The sequence below is a fragment of the Amphiprion ocellaris genome, chromosome 20 (assembly GCF_022539595.1).
Source record: "Amphiprion ocellaris isolate individual 3 ecotype Okinawa chromosome 20, ASM2253959v1, whole genome shotgun sequence".
In the NCBI taxonomy this organism is placed as follows: Eukaryota; Metazoa; Chordata; class Actinopteri; family Pomacentridae; genus Amphiprion; species Amphiprion ocellaris.
Window position 1 is genome coordinate 27100461 of NC_072785.1, and position 12964 is coordinate 27113424.

The 12964-nt window shown below is 38.3% G+C and overlaps 1 protein-coding gene across 2 annotated transcripts in view; it reads left to right on the forward strand.

Moving 5' to 3' along the window:
* The window catches only part of sfxn5a (sideroflexin 5a), a 63536-nt gene that overhangs the window by 17187 nt on the left and 33385 nt on the right, over positions 1-12964 (forward strand). Inside the window, exons 11-15 of one of the 2 annotated variants that reach the window (XR_004847304.2) lie at positions 1412-1527; positions 1966-2051; positions 7172-7289; positions 9375-9527; positions 11407-12740. Coding sequence is in view for 1 of the 2 variants with exons in the window: in XM_023270005.3 (XP_023125773.2) it covers positions 1412-1527; positions 1966-2051; positions 7172-7289; positions 9375-9452 (398 nt within the window). In the remaining variant the exon portion in view is untranslated. Of the gene's footprint in view, positions 1-1411; positions 1528-1965; positions 2052-7171; positions 7290-9374; positions 12741-12964 lie in introns of those variants that run through there. The other variant, XM_023270005.3, reaches the window with a different exon arrangement.

Genomic DNA, 12964 nt, shown 5'->3' on the forward strand with positions numbered 1-12964 from the left:
AGAATCACATATAGATATTTATAAAGAGTTATGCAAATTTTTAGTTTGATACATCAAAAATTTTCATTGCTAACATTAAATTGCCAGTTTTTCTTGGTCATATTTGTAGAACCATTTTGTATGGATAGTATGTAGCAATGTACCTCAGAATCAGCTTCAGCTTTAATGGACAAGTACGTACACAACATACAAGGAATTTGGTTTCGGCTGTTGGTGTCACCCTAGGAATATGGAAGAGAATAATAAAAAATAAAGAAACTACAGAAAGTGGGAAAAAAAACTGTACTAATCAAAATTAAATATAACTCAGTATAAACAGAAATTTACAGTAGTGCAAAATTGGTAATTTCTATAAACACAGCAGTGCAAATGATAATTGCATGATGCAGTGCAAAAAGCAGAGATAATACTGTACATGTCCATTGTAAAACTGTCTATTGTACAGGTGAGTAGGAATGGCTCAGCTGTTTATCAGGGTGATGGCAGTGGGGAAGAAGCTGTTTTGTGTCTGGTGGTTTTAGTGTACAGGGCTCTGTAGCGCCTGCCAGAGGGGAGGGGGAAAACAGTTTATGTCCAGGCTGAGTGGGGTCTCTGATGATGTTCCCTGCCCTCTTCCTGGTCCTAGCGGAATATAGTTCCTGGATGGAGGGCAGGAGGGCTCAGATGATGTTTTCTGCAAACCATACTGCTCAATTATTGATTAAAGTTCAATAAAAAAAGCATTTTTGTGAAAAATATTTCAGATTTCTAAATATTCTAGATGTTCTATTTTGTGTTTTTGTGAAATTCAACTAGATAATGGTTCAGAAAATATCACTAGTTAACTTCTGTGTTATCAGTTTATTTGTTGATATGTGCTCAAAGATGAGATTTTCCTTGACAACTTATTTTTTTTCCCTACAGTATTTCAACTCACCCATAATCTGAGACTATTTGATCCACATGCCCAATATTGCAGTACTCTGAACATGAAAATTTCAGGCTTTTGTCTTTCATAGTTCCTAATGTGTTGTCATTCCTCTAATTTCAATGTGCAAAAAACCTGCTGAAAGTGGGTCGACCGGCAAATAGAAAAAAAAACATGAATGGTTGAATTATTAAACTGCAACTTGCCATTTGTGTAGTGTAGGTTTACATTGATAGAGCAGAGTCGGAAGGGGTTATTTTCATCGAAAAGACTTCTAAATATGTAATTTAATGCATTTATACAAAGAAATTAGTTTTTCAGGATTAAATCTAAAGGACCAGAGAGGAAATTTCAGGGCTTGCCATACCTACGTGCTATGTATTCTTGAGCAAAGGCTCCTTCCTGCTCCAGCAGCATCGTGCTGCTGCCTGATCTTGCACCTAATATGCTGATTTGTGAAGACTCTTCATTTTGATCTTCACAAGTATTCTCACCTCTTCACAGCGAGTGCAAATGTCTGCAACGTGGTGCTCATGAGACACACCGAGCTTTCAGAGGGCATCAGTGTGCTTGACGATAACGGGAACGTGGTGGGGACATCGAAAGTGGCTGCCAGGCATGTGCGTAACACTGAAATTCAAATATCTGATGTAAATTTATCATGTCGTAAAGTTAGTAATGATCATTAACTGGGTTGGGAGCAACTGGCTATAATAAGGCAAGGAGTATATTGTCTTATTTGACAGAAATCTATGCAGTTTTCTGTCATTTCGCATCATTTGATGAACATAAATGTCTTGTGTTTAAGTAAATGAAATTCATAAACAACAAAAGTGGTTAATAAAATGACCTTTGTGCTGGTAAGTTGTCTTTAGTGCTGGCAAAATTTTCTGTATGCACTGCAGTATCTGTACATGTAACTTAGTATAAGGTGTCAATTAGAAGGCCTAGTGGTCATACATAAGTATTCACACATACTGAGTTTTTTTTGCCATGCCAACAAGAAAATGTGTATTTTTTTTATGTCTTTATATTGTCGTTTCTCATTTCTTTGGCAGGCACTTTTGGAGACAGCCCTGACTAGAGTGGTGCTGCCCATGCCGATCCTGGTGCTTCCTCCCATGATCATGGCTGTACTGGAAAAGTAAGAAACTCTTCTTCACTTAATTTTAGCTTGGAGCCAATATTAGAAATCAGCCAATCAATCTTACAAGATAAGCTTATTACTTTATTTGTGTGACAGCTCAGAGCAGAAAGAAAAGCTCAAAATCTGTAGAAATGATGTATTATAGATGTTTGCTTTTCTTCATTTGGTGTCACCTTTATGGAAATTTCTGTGGAGTTTCATGCCCTTTGCAACCTTAAAAACAAGATAAGAAAGAGAAGTGCTAATAAACTCCAGCAAAATATCCCAAAAAACAGCCACATCTGCTTCCCAGTAACATTTCTTCCTAAAAATGGAAAAGCGTGATGTCTAATTTCAGCACAGAGAGAGTCTTCTTCCTCGCTCTTGAGAAGATGACTCCCCTGGAGTTTCTGCTAATGGAGTTTGAGTTTCTGTAGGTGGCACTCTTTCTTTGTTACTCTCTCCTGAAGTTAACCTTCTGTTTCAAACACTGATGCTGCTGAGCACATTAAATGCATCGCTTGAAAACTCCAGGTAGAGTTTTTTTTTCTGTAGAATAGCAGTCCAAACAACCAAAGTTTGCAACAAAAAGTGCTCTCATTATCACCGTTTGTATCACTCTTATTATTGGTGGGATGGCATTAATGAAAGGGGTGAAAGTTTTTGGTGAGAAAAAGATTAGAATAATTAAAAACTGAAGCTCTCTCCTAATTAAATGAGAATGAATTGTATAACTACCCAAAATTTATGCAAAAGTATAATTGTCGGAGTCACTTCTGATGAGCACAGCTACTGTTTAATCAGCCCACACAGTCCAATGAACCCTCTCCACCGCTCAGATTCTGTGTTGTGTGATACGATTGTAATGATGCCTTAATGATGCAACGTGTTTATGCGGACGTCCTATGATCAATGGCGTGACTGCGCCTTGCGGTGTGCCGAGGAATGCAGCCGTCTCCGTAAAAACCCTTGACAGCACTTGTCCCGACCGCTGCCCAGGTGTGTTTGGGATTCCTGGTGGCTGGATGACTGAGCGCAGAGGAAGAGGGAGTGAGTGAGTGAGTGAGTGAGTGAGTGAGTGAGTGAGTGAGTGAGGGCGAGCAGGGAGCTGTGCAGTTGGCTGAGGTTGCAGGTGAGTAGTGCTCAGCTATCCTCCATGTCAGCTCGCCTTCACTGGCTCTCAATGGAGCGAGAACAAGGGGAGAGAGACGGGTCCCTGGGCGGCCCCTCAGTGATGGATGACACTGCTGAGAGCTGATTTAAGGCACTGACAGCAGCTTCTGTCCTTCATGTGCTTTGGTAGCTGTGAGTGTGTTTTGAAGATTTAGCTCATTTTGTTGTGTTGTTTTAAGTAGGGCTGCGCAATTTATGGGTTTGTGGGTCACATCACAAAAAGTGCGACGTGAAGTCGGAAGAATGAACTCGAACATTTCATGCTACAGCTTTTTGCGCTACTTTGTACTACAGTGTCGTCCTGCACCCCGGATTCGACCCTCTGGCGGGCCGGTTTTGGCCCTTGAGCCATGTGTTTGACACCACTGGTCTACCTGAAGATTCTTGGCTACACTTTCTTTCTTTTTAACGTTATGCAACAGAAACACACAGGATCCATCCACATGTGTGTAACAAAATTAGAGAGAAACAGGAGAAAAACCCTGAAAAGGAATATTTGGTGGTAAAAAGAAATATTTCGGCTACAGAAAGGATGATGACCTGAAACAGCCACCACATGAGGCAACGTAACTAATTTATCTGACCGTTTAAATCTGCAGCACAAAGCTTTATGTGACAAGTGCGGATACAGTTCTGATTACCATCCGGAACACAAAAACAATTTTGGATGCCTTTGCCAGTGTTAAACCATATCACAAATTTACCAAATGTTTTTTTTTTTTTTTGGCTTTTACAATTATTTTCAACTTGGCTGCGCGATGCTACAAAATCCCCTCAATCATGTTGAATTGATTAGGTCTTTCCAATTGTTATTCAAGTCATTCTCATATTGAAATGCTGTATATTGCAGAAAAATAGAATCTTGCAGTGTATTTTTTTTCCAAAGTCAGGCAGCACTAGTCTTAAGCTACATTTATTTGCATTGAGAATGTCAATTTTGGGCCAAACAATCCAATTTTGGGCCAATCTTGTGTTGCAGGAAAGCAGCTACAGGTAGAGGAATAGTATCTTGGCTTTTGCTTAGCTTTTGTATTCAGTCTTAGCATATCTGCCTGACAGGATTTTGTGAAATAGCAAGACTAATTGAATAAAGCTGTGGTTTCAAGGGCAGTTTTTTGTCTTGTACAGTCATGCTCACAAAAACATTTTACATATTGAACCTTCATGCTGCACAAGTCAGCAAGATATGTAGTGAAAATGCTATTGAACAATTAATGAACTGTTTCGTGCTGACAGAAAGTGTGTCTCTAATACTATCTACCACACACAAACAACAGCCTCTCCAGTTCTGACAAACGCCACCTGTTTTTTTTTTTTTTAAATCGGTTGAATTTTTGTGTTCCTAATTGCCACCCTCACCTTCACAAGCTGTTTTGTGTCTTCCACTGTTCCTGTTCACATACCTCTGTATTTACAGTAATGTAAGTTTCACAAGACTAGAAAATATTCAAACAAAGAGCAAAAAATATATACTGTATTTAATGACGTTAATTTCCAAATGTGCATGTAAACACAGACGTTACTGTAGCAAGAACAGCCACTACTACTATTGAATTCTTATAGTGGGTTTTCCATTAACATCAAAAGACATAAAACAAATCAGGAGGTTTATTCTATAACCAGTTTGTTCATGAGACACAAGTTCATGTAGACAGTTGAACCTGAATAACAGCCACTAGTATTTAGAGCATCTGAATGCAGTCGGTACAGCACAAAATAGTGTCATTAATTTTGTATAATGTCAAGTTTTTCCACCTGATTCGAAGGTTTTTAAAATTCCCCAAACCCACATTCCCTCGTCGCTCGCTTCTCACACACCTCGCAACTTTTTCTCCCATTGACTTTCCTCTTTGTGACGCTGTTCTCCAGATCTGCACGTTTTGTGTGCGTGTCGCCTAATTAAACCATGGCAGCCATATGTGTTAATGAGCTCCCTCATTAGGCATTAGCTCTCCTCGTTAGGGGGAGAGGCGTCGCTGGTGGAGGAGAGACGGAGCGGCTCTTTCTCAAGCTCCTGCTGAGTTCGCTGTCCCACACACTGAAGAGGGGATTATTCTACGGAGGGCAGTGAGACCAGGAAATATATTTCTGGAGATGAATCTATGACATACCCTCAAGAAGTTTGGTTTATTTAGAGCGAGAGCAGCTTCTGATGTTGAGGGCTGCATGTTTGTGAAACTCTTACAGGAGATTTATAAAGGAAAATACGCTTAAGAGTTATTTAATTTGACAAAAAATATGAAAATATAAAGTAATAAAACCAAAGATTTAACTGTAAGCAGGGATTAAATGAATCTGAATAGTTTAAGTGGTTATAGTTTATTCAACTGTTGAACAGTGCCTTTGGTATTAATAACACTTTTTATTGAAAGTCTGTAGTTCTGTTTTTGTTATTTAAACTAAATCTGAGCAATGACTTTCAATCTCAAAATACTTTCTCATAAAAACTTTGACCTTTTCACCTACTCAGTAGAGATTAACCGATTATTGGCTTGGTCTATTGTCAGATCCAGCATTTAGCATTTGTCCCAATTACCTGTGCCCCTATTTTTATTTTTTTGTAATTTTTAATTTTATTTTCAGATAACGAAAGTTAATTCAAAATGTACTACTTCAGTTCTGCTGCAGCCACATCTTTCTATCTGTAGTTGCTACTCTGATCCAGCAATGTCCCACCTACAGGACTCTGATAGATTATTTTGTGGTGATGTATAACCAATCAGCACCAACAAATGTTTAAAAATTTAACTTTCAATTCAACATACGTAAAGCACAAATAAATAAAGGCATTTCAGCAAAGATTTGTGTTGGAGTTTGTCTAATTATTGTGAATTTTGGCAACAAAATTTTGTTATCAGTTCATTGTTCATGGGTCTTTTTGATTAGTAATAATCTGTATCAGCCCTGGGAAAAAAAACATGTTGAACCCAACTACTCATGAATGTATATACTTTGTTTCTGACCAGTGAAGACATCGTTTGTGTACATATACTACCGTTCAAAAGTTTGAGGTCACTTAGAAATGTTGTTACTTTTGAAAGAAAAACTTTTTTTCAGTGAAGATAACATTGAATGAATCAGAAATCCAATCTAGACATTGATAATGTGGTAAATGACTGTTCTAGCTGGAAATAACTGATTTTTAATGGAATATCTCCATAGAGGTACAGAGGAACATTTCCAGCAACCATCACTCCTGTGTTCTAATGCTACATTGTGTTAGCTAATGGTGTTGAAAGGCTCATTGATGATTAGAAAACCCTTGTGCAGTTATGTTGAGTATGTTGAGTTTTCATGGAAAGCATGAAATTGTCTGGGTGACCCCAAACTTTTGAACGGTAGTGTATATATCTGTCATGTTGCTGTGACATCAACATGACTTTGACTGCTAGCACTGTTTCATTTTCATGTTCCAAAATGCCTTATTTAAATGTTACTAATCCCTCTGTCCTGCATTATGGTTTTATGGTTTTGTAGTAACCAAATTGTATTGTTTTATCATGCTGATGGAAAGCACTTTGGTCTTCTTCTAAGTTATTGTAAAGTGCTCTATAAATAAATTTTGATTGATTGTTTTTTGACATCATATGTTTTTATCTCTGCAAAGCAATGCTCTGCGGAGACCCTTAAATTGATTGTAAGATTTGATTTGGTTGTATTTTGTCTGAAATGAAGGTCATCATCTCATCTTGTCTGAATTCTGATGTTTAAAAGAATTCAGTAACACCTGAAACTTGACTTTTCTTCAATGTTTATCTACTCCGATGATTGATGTTGAAATTTTAAATCCACTGTTGACTATATATGCAGCCCAGCCTATACTGAACTGTGCTTTGTGTAAAAAGTCTGTTCTGCTGACCATGTAAATTTGTGGAACATGCATCTCCTAATGAACACCGACTACTACTAACTTTATTTCCTGTTAGGTAAAAGATCTGACTGTTTTCTTGTCTGTGTCCCACCAGGCTTCCTCTGCTGCAGAAACATCGGAGGCTCGTCCTGCCGGTCCACAGTCTGGTTTGTCTCGCTGCCTTCAGCTTGGCTCTGCCGCTCGCCATCAGCCTCTTCCCACAGATGTCACAGGTACTTTACCCCAAAACATTCTGCATCTGTTGCCCCTTCTTTAATCCAATAAAACGGAATTTCATTAGTTCATTAAACTGTAACTTGACCGGCAAGGTGCTGCAGTGTTTAGTACCTTCATTGAATGTTTTTCTGAATGCTTTGGCTTCTTCCCACAGACTCCAGTCAGTACTTGATAGATACTAATGGGTAGATTGATTTCAACTGGGATTTTAAAAACATGTTTCCTCATTTAGTCCATGTCTGATATTGTAGCTGGATCATTCTATCTTAAATCATCAAATTTTTAGAACAGTTTCTGCCTGACATCTCTGAAATGTTTTTATCCTAAACTCTGGCTATGTATAGAGATATTTGTGGAATTCTAGCTTCATATATCAAACACCTTACTTGTTTTATATTCTTTTAAAACTGTCTGTCCATCTACTTTCTTCCTGTTTTTTTGGGATTGAATTTTAAGGTAGTTTGAACGACAATATCTTAGGAACTACTAAAGATTAATGCCATTTCTCATCATATCATTGATTCAGAATCTGCAGTATTAGACAAGTAGATTTAATGTGAAAAAAGTTGCATTTTTGAGCTCATATTTACAAAAAATGGATAATAAAAACCTACATTTTCTCACAGAGTATTGAATATAGTGAGCTTAAGTTTGACAGATACCATTTAAAATATCGATAGTTTATGATGATAACGTTTTAAGCAAATCAAAGTTGGTCAAGTCGATGGTAGGAGATGGAGCAACCCAACAGTGTTTTCTTGTATTTCTGTGTTGAAGTTTAAGTTTCTGTGGTGGCACTTTTACTCCTCTTTTGTTTTCCTGTACTGTCTTCAACTGCTAATTCTAAATTTTGAGATTTTCATGCTGTTGGTATTTTTTCTTTAAATGAGCTGCCACATACTAAACAGAAAGTGTTAAGCTTTTTGTAAGCAGATTATACGTTACATTAGTAAACAGACATGATATCAAATGTCTTGTTTTACCTCAGTAAATGCTTCAAATCTCATTTAGTTTACACTAGTGATGCTCTGAGAAAAATAAGTTTGATAAACAATGATTTAACTAATCAAATACTAGTCATTACCATAACTTCCAGTGATATCAGGTGTGTTATTTTTTTGGTTTTACGTCTTTAAAGCCTGCCTGTATTGAATTATCTGCTCAGCTCAGGTCTGCAGGGCTCAGTTTCAGTGACTGATGTTTTTGACCGAAGTCTCCTGACCTCCTCAGTGTTTCCCATTGAGCTGAAGCTGAAGCTCTCTCCTAATGAGGCGTAGCCCTCAGAGACTTAACCTGTTCTGTTGTGATCCGCCTCCATTGCTTTTATTCACCGCCGCCGCTGCCATCCAGGCCAGCAGGCTGAGATCTAACTTTAGCCTCGTAGCCTTCGTGCTTGTCACGCTCATTAGACGACTGTGATTTTGTTTTTCACCGTCTCTCTCTCTCTCTCTTTGTCTTCTCTCTGCCAAGTGACTTGCTGACACAAGGCAAGCAGCTCTGGCTTTAAAATATTTAGGATTTAATTACCACTGGAAATAGCTCAGACAGCCATATGGCAAAAAACTTCAGACATATGTGCCGCCAACAGCCGTGTGAAAAGCTGCCTCCCGTTCCAAGGAGGGGCCTGTTTTTCTCTCACAAGTCCTTTTTGCACTTTCGTGAGGATAGCAGATGAAAAAGGGAAGAAAAAAATAAAAGATCTCCCCAAAAAGCAACACAAATGCCCCACTCCCCTGGACCCCCCGCCTACTCGATTTGTCCTACTTCCCCATTTCACACCTACCAAGATGTCTGATTAGGATTCTGCCTCCAACTCCAGCAGCCATCTGTCTCCAGTTCAAATATTAGGAGATGCGAGCCTCAAATTAGACTTTAATCTGCCAAATTGGCTCTTTTTGCACATTAGCAGTAAATACAGAACATTTAGAGACTTTAAGAAATTACTTACTGACAAATAAAACCACAAATCTTTAAGGATGCACGTATAGCATACAAATACAACATGTAAACTTGTTATATCTGAAGGCTTGTGACCAAATATTTGCGCCATCGACCTTCTTGTCCTCCTTCAATTCCAACAGATCAGCGTGGATCAGCTGGAGCCGGAGATCGCCATGGCAACAGATCGTAAGATCGTGACATACAATAAAGGGCTGTGAGCCATCCTGACCCGGACGCGTGAAGATCGAACCCGCTGCTCATCGCGGTTCGAAGCTGCCAGAGAAGGGATTGTGGTAAATTTGGCCGCGGCAGCGAGCAAGGAGTGAACATACGTTTACATACGTGTTGTTAACGCACACATCATGGTACAAAAAAAGCAGCAACAGTGATCAAAATATACATCACAACACTTCTAAAGGTGTTGCAGTGTGGACAAATACCAAAGAGATGATGCCAAATAACTGAGGGAATCAGCAGAGAGATGATGACTTACAGGCTTTTATCTTTTCCTCCCTTTTTTACAATTATATACAATTAATTAGAGATTTATGTAAATGAACAGGGGGTAAAATAGATGGTAGCTGATTGTAGTTGTCTAGATTGTACATGTGAAATACTGTGAATGAAACCATCATGCCTTTTTTTTATTGTTTATAAATGAAGGCAGGTAAACCTAACATTTTTAGCTTTTGAGCTCTTATTGTGAAAATCCTCACAACCTAAATCCAAAAGTTGCACATTTTAAATTTAAAAAAAAAAATTTTCAGAGGTGTTATTGGATAAAACAACAGTATTGCTTTAGAGAGGAGCAAAGATGAGAGAAAACCAGACATTTTTGTAGCTGATTGTAGTTGTTTTCTGGAGTATGTGTGTAAAATACTGTGAATGAAATGAAGCAACATTTTTTTCTTTTGTTCTCCCAACTCTTTTTGCATTTGAGCCCTTATTGTGAAACTGTATCTCCTCTCAACCTGTCTTGGGTTGCACATTTACAATCTGTGAGCAGTTTAATCAAAGAAATATTTAGATTTTCCAGGTCGAATGTGATAAAACTGCAGTGTTGCTTTAAAGAAAAGCAAAGATGAGAGAAAATCAGACATTTTGTAGCTAATTGTAGTTGTTATCTGGGCTCTATGTATAAAATACTGTGACTTAATTCAAAATACATTTTTTTAGTGTTTATAATTTAGTGCAAGGGCTGTCTAGAAGAACTGTTTTTGCATTTGAGCCCTTAGTGTGAAACTATACCTCCCCTCAACCCAAGTCCAATAAGTTGCACATTTACATTCTGTGACCAGTTCAATCAAAAAATAACAGATTTTTTTTCTAGGACATATGGGATAAAACAACACTATTTTTTCAGAGAGAAACAAAGACATTTCGTGCATCTGAATTATTCTTTTTCTCAGTGAATTGTCCTCAAAAACCAAAAATAGAAGTCCAATAACTTCTACTGAAGCTCTTAGAACCTTTTAATTAATTTTGTGCATGTGTAAATTCAAGCTGAGTAGAAAAATTAGTTTGTTTAAAATATACATTTGCAAATTGTCAGATGACAGTTTAATTATGCTTTACTGCCTGTTGCACCATTAGAAGTATAAAGTCAAACCTGAAATTTTAAATAGATTGACAGCATGTCGGCCTTAATTCAAAAAAATATACAACCTCATTTTGTTACCGTGACCTTAAATAATTAAAAAAAAAACAAAAAACATTCCCTTTGCGTTCCTCTTTATGTTATAAAACTGTACGGTCTTAATTTTACTATACGATGTACCCTGAGATGACTTATGTTGTGAATTACTGCAGTATAAATTGAATTGAATTGAGTTTTAAAGCAGTAAAATATCTGCTTTAATTTCTTTCAATTCACGATTCAGTAATTTTAAATCCCGTTCATTTATTTCACTCTTTTAGTTGCAATCAGTCATTTAATAGTGAAAAAATGCACAACACAGATGAACTGTATAACATAAATCCATACAAATCCATTTTTAATGAATATTTTTAAGTCTTAACCTCAACTTTGTTATTTTTTTATTGATTATTCTTATTAGTGTTTGTTTTCTTTTTTAAATTCTGTCTCTCCTGTCTTTGTGCATGTACTGTCACTTGATTTATATAAACGCTCAGCCTCACAGCTTTATCTTTTGTCTCAATCTGTGTGATTAGTATGTTTGCACGGTTGCCGAGGGAACGCGGCACAGTAGGGTTGCGATGCGGCGTAATTCGACAAGACGCCGCATGCAGGATGAGCGGAGGAGATGCTGGGTGTGAGATGTGGAGCGCAGGAAGGGTGAGACAAATAAAAACAAAACGCCATTCACAAAACCTACTGTAGCTCAGTTTTATCTCACTCTGTGTGATATTGGAATCATATCTGGTTGAAGAATTTCACTCGAAATTATGGTCTCGTGTCATATTTTAGCTAGAATGTATATATAAATCCACAGTGAATTTGATTTTTTGAATAAATAGCAGTTCTGTGTTGATTTTAGCTCATTTGCATCTTCTTTTCTGAGGGATTTCTAAATGCTACATCACTTTTTTTAGTTATATAAATGCTGTTCAATTATGTGAAGTTTCAGAAATGTATGCTAATATGAGTAACAGTGCATATTGAGTGTTGGTTTCAGTGTTTAACGTGTGATTTGTAATTCAGCCTGTTTACTACACTGCATGATTTATCGCTCAACGTGGAATTTTAAAGCCAAACATGTAATTTGTCTTGCTGGCTGTGAAAATAGAAGGTTTCAGCCGCCTGGTAATCAAATAATACTGATTAAAGCAGTGACTCGGTGGAGTTTTCTAACACCTTTGCAGCAGCGGGGATCTGTCGGCTCCTTCCCTCCGCCTCGCAGCTCTTGGTTCCTCCGGAGAGACTCTTGTTTTCCACGACGGATTCCTCCCGTCTGCTGACTCAGGCGGCAGGAGACGAGCATGATTTTCCCCTTTAATTGTTTCCCTAACAGACGCCTTAAGAGCTCTTATTAAATCGCGCTGACCTTTTACCTAACCGGGATGTGGTCGGCCTTAACTGAGCAGCTAATGGGGAGGCTTTCAGTGCTGCTGCGCCGCTCAAAACGCACATTTGATGGTGTTTATTTGGACGATAAGGAGTCCCTTTTGCACCTGCAGCGAGTATAGGATGTCCTGGGAACTCAAAACAACACATGTGGCCCCCTTTTGCACCTCCAGATGTATTGTGCACCTTTTGTGAAAAGGTGAGACTATTGCAGTGTATTTCACTCTCACGTCTCCCCTCTTTTCTCCCCCTCTTAGCTTACAAAACAAGACATCGGGGTCAGACGTCAGGGCTTCACCTCCAAAACCCTCGGGGTCATTAGACGGAGATTCCTTCCGTTACCTTTGACAGGTGATTACTGAGGCGGTTGGTGAAAGGACTGCGGCACAATAGTAACTACTTTCCCTCTTTTTTTTCAGAGCTTGCACCCTCTGGATGGGAATTATTTCTGCCGGAATTCAGAGGAAGTTCCGGCCGATAGGTAACACACCTGACACCTGTGCAGCTGTCCTGCAGCATTCCTGACACATCAGTCTTCAGCAGCAGTTCCCAACCTGGGAAAACCCTCCTAACTAGCTGCTAGATATTCTTCCTGTCATATTTATACTGTTAAAATGCTCACATTTGCTGTAGTTTTAAGCCTAAAACAACCTTAAAATGTAAAACAATCCTCCTTGCATCAGGTTAAATCCTTCCTGTGCCACT